Raw genomic sequence first — 15,542 nt, 5'->3', positions numbered from 1 at the left:
TCTTCTTCTCTTTCTGTTCAGATCCAAAATTCATTTGGGTCAATGTTATGTCTTAGTGTTATCTTCCACTTCCTTCTGAGCTTCCAAGCCAGCCTGACTGTGCCCTTCCACGCCCTGGCCAGTGTGACCAGGACATCCTTTCCCTCTGGGGCTGCACTGGCTCTTTGGGGGACTTGTTACATTCAGGGTCTTCAACCCTCATTCTAGGGGCTTCCAGTAACCTCTCCCACCTTCCCTCTTCTCAGTAAGACGTGGGTATTGTCTTATTCTGTTTGTGCTGCTAGAAGAAAATTCTTGAGAGTGAGTAGAAATTGACTTCTCACAGTTCTGGAGGCTGGGAAATCCAAAATCAAGGTGTGGGCAGGTTTGGTGTCTGGTGAGGGCTGCTCTCTGCTTCCAGGATGGTGCCTTGTTGCTGCATTCTTAGGAGGGGACAAACAGCATTTCCTCAACTGGCAGAAGGGACTGGAGCCACTCCCTCAAGCCGTTTTATAGGGGCCCTCAGAGAGCCTAACTGACTTTCCCAACGTCATATAACTGGAAATTTCTGGAACTGAGTTTTTTCAGGTCTGTCTTGGTATCCCTTGGCAAGCCTTCTCTGTGGAGAAGGAAGCGTCTCCTGGGTTGGAAAGCCCAGGCTGGGATGAACAGCATGGGTGTCCTTAGGCTGCGTGCACCACACACCCCTGGCCTACTCTCCCCTGCCCTAAGGAGTCACCTGAAGGAGCAGCTGCATCACCCTGCCTCACCCCTTCTTCTGAGCACCCACCAACCTGGTCTTCCCAGAGAGTGCTCAGCTATTGGTGAAGCAGGCAGCATCTGTTCTTCAAGAAGACAGCAGAGCATCAGGAAAACAAAACACTAAAAAATACCATAAAGCCACTGGACTGTATTTGTTACCAGCCCTTGTGTAGCAGAGAAGTTTCAAGGTCTTATTTATAAGGCTGGACAAGCTCAGTGTGATTAAAACCACGAGTTAGAATTTGCCTCCCCCTCCCAGGCCCTGCCCAGTTGACAGCTCCTAGCAGGCTGGGAGACCCCCACCCCACCCCCACCCCCACCCCCACCCCCACCCCAGGGGGTCCATTGAAGAAGACATCTGGACCTGGGATACTGATGTGATTTTCCCTACTTCTGTTTTTTCATTTGCCTCCTCCACCCACTTCTAAAGTAGCTGATTGCTTTGGTTCCTTTTCATGTTGAGCAAAAGAGAAGACAGAGATCTTGAAACCCGAGCTGGGGACTGGAGGGCACTGACCGAGAGTAACCCCGTCTGGCTCAGCTCAGCTCAGCTCAGCAAACGGCTTCCCTCCTCCGCCTTCCTGAGCTGCCCTCCCTCCTCTCCTCTCCTCCTTCTTCTCTTGCCTCCCCGCAGACAGCCTAACCCCTTTCCTCCCTCTCTTGCCTCCTCCCACCTTTCTGGTCCTCTATGCTCAGAGAACTGAAGGAACACTGAATGGCTGGGAAAGCAGGACCTCGCCCCCACCCCGCGTCACACCCCTCCGCCTGCACGTGCAAGTGCGTTCCTCAGCTTGGTCCCAGAGGCTTAGATGTGTGGCAAGAAACTGAGGGTTCTGCCTCGTTTCTTCCCCAGCCCACAAACACACATTTCACCTGTGCTTTGTGCTTTTTCCTTTCCTTTGCCCCACTTTATGGTGCACACAGCGAAGCTCTTGGCTAGTTGGTAGGCCACTGTTTGCTCCTCCAGGCAAAACCAAGGAGGCTGAGCTCAGCAGATCGAGTATTTTGCTCTGTATTGAAGAGACTGTGGTGGGAGAGCTCTCCTGACCTTCTGCTGGATAGTGACTTTCTCTTCTGCTGGCAGCAGTAGCCCGGCTCTGCATCCTGTGACAGAGGTCATACCTTCCAGTTACCCGAGCAAACACTTGGAGCAAGTCAGCTTTTTCCCCTGAAAGAGCACGTTCACGTTCTTGATCTTTGGTTTGCGCAACAACCTGTGAATGTTATCAGCCCCCCCCCTTTTTTTTTTTTTTTTTGAGACAGAGTGTCACTGTTGTTGCCCAGGCAGGATTGCAATGGCGCGATCTCAGCTCACTGCAACCTCTGCCTCCCAGGTTCAAGCAATTCTCCTGCCTCAGCCTCCCGAGTAGCTGGGATTACAGGCATGCACCACCACACCCGGCTAATTTTGTATTTTTAGTAGAGATGGGGTTTCTTCATGTTGGTCAGGCTGGTCTCGAACTCCCAACCTCAGTTGATCCGCCCATCTCGGCTTCCCAAAGTGCTGTATTAGCCTCATTTTATATCCAAGGAAACTGAGGCTTAAGGAGATTTAAATAAGGGGGAAAGTAAGCTTCATGATTACACAGTCAGGAAATGGCAGAGCTGACTCTTGAATTCAGACCCTCCGATGCTGCATCCAGTGCTGATTTTGTTTTGCCCTGTGTTCCTTTCAATGTCAGGTTGAGAAGACCTCAGAGATCATCTTCTCCAACCCACACATTTTACTGATTATAAAATCCAGGTCTGCATTAACTCGTTGGCCAAAGTTAAATGGCTAAATGACTATCCTGTTCAGGAAGTATTCCCTGTCTTGTGTGGAATGATTGGTCTTTTGTCCAGGTCACCTTCCACCTATATCTGTCCTTCCAGTGACTGGCAGATATGATCATTCCTGGTGATTCCCTGTAAAATATTAGATTTATTTATTCTTTTATAAAGTTATGAATAGACAAATCAGTCAGCTTCAACCTTTCCTTTACCTTATAGATAGTATCAGCAGAAAGAACTCAATAATTCTGTCTTAGGAACTCAGCCAGGCTAATATGTATTGTAATACACACATACATATGCACACACATACACACATGTGCATACGTTAGATCACAAATTCAACATCTCAACTTAGCTGCCAAAGCCACTTCTGTGTCTTGTCTATTCTGAATATGCTTTACGGTTAAATTAGCCACAAATCTGTTCAGATCAGTCATTCCTGAAAATGAAGATATTAGCCATCCTTTACCTGGTACCTTACTCATTGCCTGGATTATACTAGGTCTGCAGGTACATTTTCTCATTTAACACCTAGCTCAGCCCAATGAGGCGGATGCCATTGTCATCTCCATTTTTATCATTTAATTAACTCAGCCTTCCTCTGTCCTGTTGACCTGGGCTGACGCAGCTGAGTGGGCTTAGCGGAACTCTTGTGTCCTCTTCACCTGGTTTGTTTCAAGTTCATGTCCTGCTTCATCTTTTCCCTAACTCACTGCAAGGTGAATTTACTTCTCTGCAATTGGCAATTCCCCAAATCACATCAAGTCATTAATTTATTCACTCACTTGTATTCATTCATTTATTAGTTCATCCATTCATCCATTCATTCATTCATCCAATTCACTGAGTGCCTCCTCTGTGCCAGGCACTGCTGGCTTTGGAAATACAAATTCTGGCCCTCAAGGAGTTTCTGTTCTTCTGGGAGCAGGATATATCACGGGTGACTGCAGCTTGATCTGTGTGGTACTAGTGGGAAACATAGGATGTTGGGCACAAAAGAGTCACAAAACGCTGGGCGCGGTGGCTCACACCTGTAATCCTAGCACTTTGGGAGGCCAAGGTGGGTGGATCACCTGAGGTCAGGAGTTCAAGACCAGCCTGGCCAACGTGGCGAAACCCTGTCTCTACTAAAAATACAAAAAAAAAAAAACAAAAAAAAATTAGTTGGGTGTGATGGTGGGCACCTGTAATTCCAACTACTTGGGAGGCCAAGGCAGGAGAATTGCTTGAACCTAGGTGGTGGAGGTTGCAGTGAGCCAAGAGCAGGCCACTTCACGCCAGGTGAAAGAGCAAAACTCTGTCTCAAAAAAAAAAAAGAAAGTCACAAAAAAGAGCCAGCTCTTAACCCAGCTTGAGGGTGGGAAGGCCCGGGCAGGCTTCCTGGAGGAGGTGACTCATGGACCATGTCATGAGGATGAGGTCAGAGGAGAAGGTATGTTTCAGACATCTGACTTTCTAGATATTCTTGGCTTTTCACCCATTTTCCTGCCAGCAACATAGTGGAGAAGACTGAGACCAGCAGGTACAAAGCCACTGTACTCTGTCCTCACCCCCTCCTTTTTTCTCCCCTTCCTACCATCCAAATCTGAGGTTTTGAGAAATCTCCCCTCTGATTATCTGCTTGTTTATTCATTTGTTGAGAATCTACTATGTGCATAGCATTATGACCACAAAATGCCCTGGTCATTGTCATCATGAGAGGTCTTGCCCCTTCCTGTCCAGCCACAGCTCCCAGTGATTTTTGACTCTGTCCTTTTCTAGAACTTGGCTCCAGTCTGGTTGCTCCCCATAAAGCACTTACAGATAAACCTCATCTTGGGCCAGCGCTTCCATTTACTGTCTCCTTTTGGCTTTCTTATCCTTCCTTCTGCCTTCTTGAATTGATTTGCCTCTTTATCTCCCCTTTCAGCCTTGAAAGTTCCTCAAAGGCAGGGACTGTGTTCCATCTTTTCTATAAATGGCAGTGTCGTACAGTGGTAGAGTTGAATGAAAGAATCTTTTTGGTAATCACAAATTATTACCATATATTGAGCACCTACCATGATGAATATCTCTGGTCTTCATATCTTTGAAATGTGGATACTATTACCTTCACTTAATTGGTAAGAGAATTTGTGCTCAGGGAGGTAAAGTCACTTCCTCACAATCACACAGCTATTTCACAGTGGAGTACAGCATCAAATTGAGGTTTTTCTGGTCCCAAACCCTGATGTTTCCTCCACATCATTGTTTCTCAGACTTGATTGGAATCACCTGAGAAGTTTTATTAAATTCTTTTTTGGAGACAGAGTCTCGCTCTGTCACCCAGGCTGGAGTGCAATGGTGCAATCTCTGCTCAGTGCAACCTCCGCCTCTCAGGTTCAAGTGATTCTCCTGCCTCAGCCTCCCAAGTGGCTGGGATTACAGGTACCCACCACCACACTCAGCTAATTTTGATATGTTTAATAGAGACGGGGTTTCACCAGGCTGATCTCGAACTCCTGACCTCAAGTGATCCGCCCACCTCGGGCCTCCCCAAGTGCTGGGATTACAGGTGTGAGCCACCGCGCCCATTCAAGTTTTATTAAATTCTGATGCCTGGGTCTTACCCTAGCAGTTCTCATTAGTTGCTCCATGGTGTGGCCTGGGCTTTGGGATTTTTGTGAAGCCCCCAGCTGAGTCTAACAGGCAGTCATGTTTGAGAACCAGTATACTACACCATGTTGCCTTCCTGTTTTCACACAGGTTGGTGCTAGTGCGTGACTCGAAGCCTACACGGGTGGATTTCCACGTGATCAGGCTGCAAGTTCTTTGTAGCTGAGGATCTTTGGCCCTCCCTGCTGCTTCCCCACCCAGCGAACCTACCATACCACGCACGTGCACAGCCAAGAGTTGTTGACTGTTTAATCAGCCTCTGGGTTCTTATGTCTTATCGGGGGATTCACTGATAGGAGGTAGGAGCTTGATCACATCCAGATGTTCTCATCTTCGGAACAGAATAGTCTTATAAACATGCTGAGCACACTCACTGGTCTGGAGAGTGTTGCAGGATGACCTAGGCCCATTGCAAGGGTGGCCTGGGTCACCCTCCCACACTTCTGCCACCCTGCTTAGGAAGGAGGGAGCTGTTTCGAAGTTCCCTGGTGCAATATGATGTATTGCTCTGGCTCTGCTCAGGAGGACTCTATGGCCCACCTAGTCAGTGAGCGTTAGCTAATACCTGTATTCTGTTTCTGTTGAGGTTTCACAGAGGCCTTTTTTGACCCTTCATTTTATAGGTAAGGCAGTGGAGGCACAACTACATGAAATGACCTGACAAATAAATGGATATAGAACCCAGGTTTCTGATTCCCAGGGTGGTGCTTTGTCCACGGTTGTACAGTGATCAGTGTCTACCTTTTCACACCAGTCCTCAGCTGAAGCCACCAGCTTACACCTTCCTTCCTAGTTCTCCCAAGAACAGAAAGTGACCCCGGATGTCGCTTGCTGTTCCTGGGAAGGCAGTTCTAGTGGTTAGCCATCCTGGTTCACTCCTGGGGTGTGGCGTGGGGATGGTCCTGACATCCCTGGGCTCTTCCTGGACCTGATCAACTAAAAGGAAATCTCCTGTGATGGTGCTCAGACACTTTTGGAACCTTGCCAGCCCTAATCCCATCTCCTAGTATTTAGTATTCAGCTACCCTTCACTGGGCAGTAATTCTGTGCCAGGTCTGATCTGGGCACTGGTGGTACTGAGAACACATATTCCCTATCCTGTAGGCACAGTCTGGTGGAGGCAGCATGCAAGTAAAACAATGTTCCTTAAACTGTGGTTTCACACCTCCCTCCCTGAACATTAAAAGTGCAAGGGATACTTATTCAAAATGTAGATTCGTGGTCTCTGCATTGTAGACCCACTATTTCAGAATTTCTGGGGATTGGGCCCAAGAAACTGCATTTTAGCATGCTCCCTAAATGAAGCTCAGGTGCTCTGAGGTTTGACAGCTGTAGTAGAGAACCCGATGGTAACAGTGTACAGTCATATGTGATGGGAAGCATCAGGTATGTAGCAGTTTGCAGGAGCACTGATTCTGAGGGACACTAACTGGGTCTAGGAACAGCTACTGGCTGTCATGAGGGATGACTAGGAGCTAGCCATAGAGGGGTAGCAGTGAATCATTTCTCTAGCGATGTGAATCTTGCTCAATGTGTCCTGTCTATATAACTCAATATTACTGAAGTTTGCCTATAGCAGAATACACCTGGGTCATGCAGCATTGATGAGAGACTGGCTGGGCTGTCAGGCCCTCCTGCTACTTTATCTCTGTGTGTGACCCTCTTAGCTCCGAGGATTAACTCCTGTCCTCATTAAGCCTCACACTGTAGCCCCATTTTCACATGAAACCTGTTTCTCTTCCGGTAAATGATTTCAGTTTGCAAAGTTTGCCCTCTAGAGGTTGCTTAGTGCCTGGGCCTGTGGACTCAGTTCGTGTGGTCCTGATGAGCTGGTTTCATCGTTATTACAAAGAAGTTAGGCTGTTAGGAGAGTGGGTTGGAAGGAGGAGAGGTAGACAGTCAAATGAGTCAGGGAAAACTATACTGTTTCAGAGTCATAGGGCTCCTACCAAGCATCTGGTCAGAAACCTCTCATTTTGGAGATCAAGGAACTGAGGTTCAAAAAGATGACATGAAGTACACAGTGACGCCACCAGACACAGCCTCCAACTCTAGGGACTACAATTCTGGATTCTTAGTGGTGCTTTTTCTGTTTTGCTGCACTGGATTGAAGCCTTTTCTAAATGTACCAAGAGGTCCTATTATTTAGAGAGATTCTGTATGAAATCCTTTAGCAATCAAATCATTCAATAGGGCTGATGGTTTAAATATATGTTTATGTGTTTTCCTAAAGCCCGGCAGACCTGGGTTTTAGAGCTTTGTATCACATGTTTTATGTTTGGAATTAAAATGAGACCATGTCTGTGAAGGCATTTTGATATGCATAATGCACTCTGCCAGAGTTTGCCAAAACATGGTCCCCAGGTCAGCAGCATCAGCATCACCTGTAAGTGATTCTCCTGTCACATCCCAGGCCTGCTGTATTGGAAACTCTGGGGGTGGGGCCCAGCAGTTTGCATTTTAACAAGCCCTCCAGGTGATTCTGATGCATACTTAAGTTTGAGAACCATTGCTTGCTTTGCATTAAATAGGAGATCAGTCTCTGCAGCTTGTGGGAATAAGGCTTTAAATCTCTCCAATTTTAACTCCGTGAGATGGCGCTGGGGAGTCGGGAATGAATGGACTAGTGTGACAAAGCTCAGGTGGGATGGGCGAGATCATTTCAAAGTTTTGACTTCTTGCTTGAAAAGCGAGGAAAGGCTGGGTGTGGTGGGTCACGCCTGTAATCCCAGCACTTTGGGAGGCCTAGGCAGGTGGATCACAAGGTCACGAGTTCAAGACCAGCCTGCCTACATGGTGAAACCCCGTCTGTACTAAAGATTAAAAAAAAAAAAAATTAGCCAGGCATGGTGTTGCACACCTGTAATCCCAGCTACTTGGGAGGCTGAGGCAGGAGAATCTCTTGAACCCGGGAGGTGGGGGTTGCAGTGAGCCGAGATCGCACCATTGCACTCCAACCTGGGCGACAGGGCGAGACTCCATCTCAAAATTTAAAAAAAGAAAAGGAAAGGCTGTGTGTGTGTGTGTGTGTGTGTGTGTGTGTGTGTAATGGCACCATCACACTGTTTGAGTTGAGGAGCACATGCTGGGTGAGGCTCAACATGTTACCAGAAAGCAATATTTTCATACCTCTCTTGATACGGCAATGCTCCCCTGTCTCATTCCTGTGTGCGCTTAGCCAGGCGACTGTTGATCATCAATATTATGATATGTTTCTCCACTGTCCCGTTGTGCCCACTTTTTTCTTTTTTTTTTTTTTCTGGAGTTACTTACTAAATAAAAACGAAACACTATTTCTCAATAGACTTGAAGCTTCAGGATTTCCTGGTGGACAATGAAACCTTCTCTGGGTTCCTGTATCATAACCTGTCTCTCCCAAAGTCCACTGTGGACAAGATGCTGAGGGCTGATGTCATTCTCCACAAGGTAAGCTGACGCCTCCAGCTTCCTCAGTGGGGCTGATGGCAATTACGTTGTGCAGCTACTAGAAAGAAATGAATAAGCCCCTGTCCTCGTAATGGTGGTGAAGGGGAGGGAGGCAGTTCGAATTCAACTTCACTTAATTTTACTTCCCTATTCAGGCAGGAATTGCCAAACCATCCAGGAGTGGAATATGCAACCTGGCGTCATGGGCCAGCTGGTTGAAATAAAATTGATTTCTGGCTTGTCACTTGGCATTTGTGATGACTTCCTTCTACAAGGGATATATTTTAAGTTGAGTTAAACTTAAAAAATAGTCACAGTTCTGAGACAATAACCATGGTTAAGGATTATTGATCTGGAGGAACTCTGTCTAAAATATTGAAGACAGGAGACTTTAGACAAGGGTATATTTGGAGACTTTAAGAATTTTTTTTTTTTTTGAGATGGAGTCTCGCTCTGTCACCCAGGCTGGAATGCAGTGGCATGATCTTGGCTCATTGCAAGCTCCACCTCCCAGGTTCATGCCGTTCTCCTGCCTCAGCCTCCTGAGTAGCTGGGACTACAGGCACCCGCCACCAAGCCCAGCTAATTTTTTCTATTTTTTTGTAGAGATGGGGTTTCATCATGTTAGCCAGGATGGTCTCGATTTCCTGACCTCGTGATCTGCCCGCCTCGGCCTCCCAAAGTGCTGGGATTACAGGCATGAGCCACCGTGCCCGGCCGACTTTTAAGAATTTTATAAAATCAGGGCCAGATGCAGTGGCACTGAGTTGAGAACCGTTGCTTGCTTTGCATTAAATAGGAGATCAGTCCCTGCAGCTTGTGGGAATAAGGCTTTAAATCTCTCCAATTTTAGCTCTGTGAGATGGCACTGGGGAGACAGAAATGAATGGACTAGTGTCACAAAGCTCAGGTGGGATGGGCGAGATCACTTCAAAGGTCTATAATCCCACGTCTATAATCCCAGCACTTTGGGAGGCCAAGGGAAGCAGATCACTTGAGGTCAGGAGTTCGAGACCACCCTGGCCAACATGGGAAAACCCGTCTCTACTTAAAATACAAAAATTAGCTAAGCATGGTGGCATGCGCCTATAGTCCCAGCTACTTGTGAGGCTGAAGTACAGGAGAGTCATTTGAACCTGGGAGGCAGAGGTTGCAGTGAGCCAAGATCCTGTTGTGGCACTCCAGCCTGGGTGACAGAGCGAGACTCCATCTCAAAAAAAAAAAAAGGAATTTCTATAAAATCTGGAAATAATATTAGTGTTTTTGTTGAATTTTAACTTTAGAATCATAGAAAACTTCCTCTGGCATCATTATTAGGCAGCTCTTGTGCAATGGGTAGCACCAGACCCAGCTTGCATGGTTATTGATTTTTCAGAGATACTTTTCGAGCATATTCTCTGGCAGAAAGGGGAACTGCTTCCTCCCCTGTCTCATGTCTGCATACTAGCTTGTCTTTACAAGAAGCAGAAGTAGTGGAAATGTTTATTCTTGAAAATAACCTTTTTGCTTCACATGATCTAGAATTTTTAAAATTAGAAAAATGTGCTTACTGCTTGCCCTTCTGAAACTAGGAAAATATGCCCTATGTTTACCAATTGTGTGGTCAGGAGAGGGGCCAAAGGCATCAGGCTTTTGAAAGTAGTTGCATTTAGCATAATTTCCATTGCCCTCTTCCAATTTCATATCTGTCACATCTAATTAGTTTAAAATAAGGGGCATCCTAAGCATGGAGATGGTCCTTGAATGGTCCTTGGAGTTTCTGTGTTGTCAGTATTCTTTTTTTTGAGCACACAAGACATTTATTGAAAAATTCTTGGGATCAGTACTTGTGTAAGGAAAGGAAAGGGAACAAAGCATGATTGGGCAGAGGCAGAAGATAACATCAACAAAGGCCCTCTGTTGTTAGTATTCTTTTTTTTTTTTTTTTTGAATTGGAGTCTTGCTCTGTTGCCCAGGCTGGAGTGCCGTGGCATGATCTCAGCTCACTGCAACCTCTGCCTCCCAGGTTCAAGCGATTCTCCTGCCTCAGCCTCTTGAGTAGCTGGGATTACAGGCATGCGCCACCACACCTGGGTAATTTTTGTATTTTTAGTAGAGACGGGGTTTCTCCATGTTGGTTGGCCAGGCTGGTCTTGAACTCCTGACGTCAGGTGATCAGTCCGCCTCGGCCTCCCAAAGTGCTGGGATTACAGGCGTAAGCCACTGCACCTGGCCTGTTGTCAGTATTCTTAAACACAGATGCTAACTGTAGGCTGACAGCCTAGTGGCAAGGACCAGTTAAAGAAACAAGTAGAACTGAAGTGTGCTTGAGTGTCTCTGGCAGTCAGCAAAAACTTAATGGGAATCATGGTAGGCCAAATGCTCTGCTGTATTTCAAAAGCTACATGGGTTTTGAGAGGCTTTTGGTCCATCCCTTACCTTAGGTTGTGTTGTAAGCACAGCAGCCTGCACCAATTTAAACTAACAGGGCAGTTAGTAATGGTGTAATAAAGAGTCTGCATTGTTCATTCATTCAACAAATACTGGCTATAATGTTTCAGCACTGTAGATGCAAAGTGAGCACAATAAATAGGCTCTTCTTCTTTCAAAGCTTGTGGTCCATTAGACCACGTATGAAGAAGAATTGTTGAGGCCCAGAAAGGCAGTTAAGTAAAATATGACCAAGAAGAGGCTCTCTAGTGGGTTTGGTATAAAGAAAAGATAAGAATGACTTGGAATTGGCCTCTCAATGAGATGATACGAGGCCTGGCTTTCTGGCACTCTGCTCTAGGGCAAGTAAAATGGAGAATTCCAAATTCTGAAATTGTTAGAACATAGTTCTGTGTCTTACTTAAATATCTATACTTACAGATAAACAGCATGAATGCTTTCTCCCCATATTTCAGCCCAATACTACTTAAAGACAACATAAATTGCAAAATAGTGAGGATGTTGTTCCTCTAATGAAAGTGGTTCCAGGAATTCAGACTCTGGATTCCTATTTGCCAAATCATGTGTCCCACTCTTAAGAAAATGAGTTGGACTCTGGATTTTTCTTTGCAAGAGGGACAAGAGTATGGGAGGTATTGAGTTAAGGCAACCTGCAGGTTTTAAGTGTCCTGTCATTGTGCCTTGTGCTTTGATACATTCTGAGGTTCAGTAAAGAGACCTGATGCATTGGATTGTTGCAATGGTACCTGTTTTAAGATCTTCAAAGCTGTATCGATAAGAAGTTCTCCCAAAGACTTCAAGGACCCAGCTTCCGATCTTCATAATCCTGTTGTGCTTGTCTCTCTTTGCATGAAATGCTTCCAGGTATTTTTGCAAGGCTACCAGTTACATTTGACCAGTCTGTGCAACGGATCAAAATCAGAAGAGGTGATTCAACTTGGTGACCAAGAAGTTTCCGAGCTTTGTGGCCTACCAAGGGAGAAACTGGCTGCAGCAGGGCAGGTACTTCATTCCAACGTGGACATCCTGAAGCCAATCCTGGTGAGTAGACTTGCTCAGTGGAGAAACTTCAAACACTAATGCTTTTGGAATGTGAGGTTTTTCCTTGGACAACATGACTTTGTTTTGTAGAAAAGTACGGCTGGCTGGGAGTTTGTGATATAATTTAGTTCAGTGGTATTCTAAGTGTTCTTAGTGTTCTTTCAGACTTTTGGGCCATCTCCAAAGGGTGAATGGGAGGAATAAGCTGGGTGTGGCTGAGTTTAAGCCAAAAGTTTTTTGTGCTTATTTCCATCAGAGAAGACCTGCTTTTTCATGTTTTTACTATTATAATACTAAGCGAGAGTTCTTTTGAAAACAGGGTTCTTCATATTTAAAAAAATAAAGTCTTGAAACCATTGATGGGAAGATGGATATCTATTTATGTTTAAAAACCCATCATAAAGATGACATTGTAGTTGGAAGGCCCTGGAATTAGATGAGACCACACTAATTAGCTTAATTAGTAATAAAATTGCAAGGAAAAATTCCAACAAAATTTTTTCAGCCTAGGAAGCAATAGTTCAGAGAAGCACTCTGTGAGAATACCCATTCATTCTTAACCAAAAAATGCAGGTGAGCCTGAGCAGTTTCGCCATCAGAGTGTTTTGTATAGTTCCAGAACAAATATGTCTCTAGGTGTTCTGAGAACTCTGGTGAAATTCCTCTCCTTACCCCAAACATCATCATTTAATATCCGGGATTCTGGTTTTCTACTCACCAGATAGATTCTCTTAAAACCAGAGGAAGATTCCTGGAGGAGGAATGTATCTGGAAAGAGATGTTCCTTATTATAATAAAATGAAATTGTAATACTCTTGGATTGTATATAGCACAAATTCTTTATAGAGAGTTGGTCCTCCCAGGGAATTAAGAATATTCAGTTTCTGGACCCTGTTGCCAGATCATACCCTAGAATGTGACCTTGGAAACATGCCTTGGGATTCATACCCTTGATTGACAATCAAAAAGTTTTTGTATTGGCCAGGCGTGGTGGCTCACGCCTGTAATCCCAGTACTTTCAGAGTCCAAGGTGGGCAGATCATGTGAGGTCAGGAGTTCGAGACCAGCCTCGCCAACATGGTGAAACCCTGTCTCTACAAAAATACAAAAAAGAGCCCGGCATGATGGTGGGTACCTGTAATTCCAGCTACTCGGGAGGCTGAGGCAGGAGAATTGCTTGAGCCTGGGAGGTGGAGGTTGCAGTGAGCTAAGATCCATCTCACTCTGTTCCCCAGGCTGGAGTGCAGTGGTGCCATCTCGACTCACTGCAACCTCCGCCTCAGGCTCAAGCGATTCTCATGCCTCAGCCTTCGAGTAGCTGGGACTACAGGCGCCTGCCACCACGCCCAGCTATTTTTTGTATTTTTAGTAGAGATAGGGTTTCACTATGTTGCCCAGCTGGTCTCGAACTCCTGAGCTCAAGTGATTTGCCCACCTCGGCCTCCCAAAGTGTTGGGATTAAAGGCATGAGTCACCGTGCCCGGTCCCATGTTATAATTTAAATTAAGATATATTTCTCTATGGGGATCTTTGCAACCCTAAGGAACTGGCCTAAAAAGTTAGGGAAGCTGACTTGTGCAGACATTTGCAGCCTGTTGGTCTTTTTTGTGTTGTGAGTCATAGAGGGTCAAAGGTTATTATGAATGGTAAAAAAATTCATTACGAAACCATTTTCTTGGACTGTTTTGGGCTGCTTCACTACACGACCAGAATGCTCACCCTTTCAGTTGGAATGATGGAAATTTTGGAAAAGATGGGTGTTGTTAGAAGACGTCATAATTTGTTCTGGTGCTGTGCCCATTCATTCCGTTTCATTTGTGTTTACTCTTTAAACACCTATTGTGTACACAACCCAGTAAAATCCCTCCACTCCCATAATGCCTGAATTACACTCATAGTAGAATGACTGTTTAGCCCTCATCATCTGACAGTTAACAGCTCACGTTTCAACCTGACAGTAGCTCTCTGGGAGGATTAGCAGCATGACAGAGTGCAGGGTAATGCACCTTCAGAACCATCAGCCACACTGCGTCCCATCCTGCTGTGTTGTGGTTGTGCCTTGTGGATCCATTGGTTTATGACCAGGTGTTGATTAAGGTGGCTGCTACCAGGTGATTTCTGCACATCTCTTGGGTTTGTGGAGCATCTCAGGTTCTGCTTCTACCCCTCTGCTGTTACCAAGAGACCTCTCTTCAAAATGGGGCTCTTGAGTTAGAATAGAATGAGTTATCAGGATTGTTTTGTGTAGAGATGATTTTTGAGGAAGCCTTTGGGATGAAATGACTTCCAAACATTTTGAAATGTGACTCTTACTTATTGAATTAAGCATGGCCTTAATTGGAATGCAGGGACTGATACTTGATTTATATTAAGCAGCCTTTTTCTATTGCTGTTTGGTTGAAATTTCAACATGTGTGACGGTAGATGGATGTGACATGTGGTAACTTGCACATGGGCAGTTAACTGCGCCAAGAACAGCAGCAGTAGCAGCAAGCAGATGCAAGGCCCAACATGACAGGGAGAGAAACTCTTCTTTCAATATGTGCTTCTGAACCAAAAGTGGAATTTCATAAGAGACATATTTTGAAACATATCTGCTTCTTTTGTGTGTGTCTGTGTGTGTTTCCCTGTTTCCAGCCAAGGGTATTGTGACTTTCTCCTGGGCCTCCTTCAGAATCTGGGTGCTCTGGAAAGCAGTGTTTTGGCAACATGGGGAAAGTGTGGCAGTGTGGGAGGGTCTGCTGGATCTGGGTTTGAGTATCGCGTTTGAATATTTTACTAGCATTGATGTCGGATCAGTTATTTAGTCCCCGTAAGCCTCAGTTATCTCTTCTACATTCACTTAATATATTTGACCCTTTGTTGTGATTATTGGTTATACATATGAAGAGCCTGGTGTGGGGCCTGGCACACAATAGGTGCTCAATAAATGGAAGTTGATAATTTAATTGACGTGAGTAATAGAAATTATGTCCTTGAAAATAGTCGCTTCAAGATAGAAGTTTTCAGCCAGGCACAGTGGCTCATGTCTGTTGTAATCCCAGCACGTTGCAGGGGCTGAGATGGGTGGATCACTTGAGGCCAGGAGTTCAAGACCAGCCTGGTCAACATGGTGAAACCCCCTCTCTACTAAAAATACAAAAATTTGTCGGGCAGGCATGGTGGCACACACCTGTAATCCCAGCTACTCCAGAGGCTGAGGCACAAAAATCACTTGAACCCAGGAGGTGGAGATTGCAGTGAGCTGAGATCACTCCACTGCATTCCAGCCTGGGTGACAGAGTGAGACTGTCTCAAAAGAGATGGAAGTTTTCTTCTGTAGATCAGTGTTAGATCATACCAAGCAAAGTGGTCCTGGCGAATATTTCCGTGAAAAACTGCGTTCTTGCTCAGATATCATCAAGGCCTTTCACCCAAAGATTCTTATTTATGCCCTAGTCTGTACCTTGTGTGAAGATTAATACTGGATCTCAGAATGCTGTTGTGTTTTTAAAGTT

General features: G+C 45.4%; 1 protein-coding gene across 5 annotated transcripts in view; it reads left to right on the top strand.

Moving 5' to 3' along the window:
• The window catches only part of ABCA1 (ATP binding cassette subfamily A member 1), a 146,653-nt gene that overhangs the window by 57,203 nt on the left and 73,908 nt on the right, over positions 1 to 15,542 (top strand). For all 5 annotated transcript variants that reach the window (XR_004177955.1, XR_002517478.2, XM_009188378.4 and 2 more), the window contains 2 exons: positions 8,453 to 8,574; positions 11,869 to 12,045. Coding sequence is in view for 3 of the 5 variants with exons in the window: in XM_009188378.4 (XP_009186642.1) it covers positions 8,453 to 8,574; positions 11,869 to 12,045 (299 nt within the window). In the remaining 2 variants the exon portion in view is untranslated. The remainder of the gene's footprint in view (positions 1 to 8,452; positions 8,575 to 11,868; positions 12,046 to 15,542) is intronic.

This window comes from Papio anubis, chromosome 13, assembly GCF_008728515.1.
Source record: "Papio anubis isolate 15944 chromosome 13, Panubis1.0, whole genome shotgun sequence".
NCBI classification, from domain to species: domain Eukaryota; kingdom Metazoa; phylum Chordata; class Mammalia; order Primates; family Cercopithecidae; genus Papio; species Papio anubis.
This window is presented reverse-complemented; position numbering and strand designations above follow the sequence as displayed.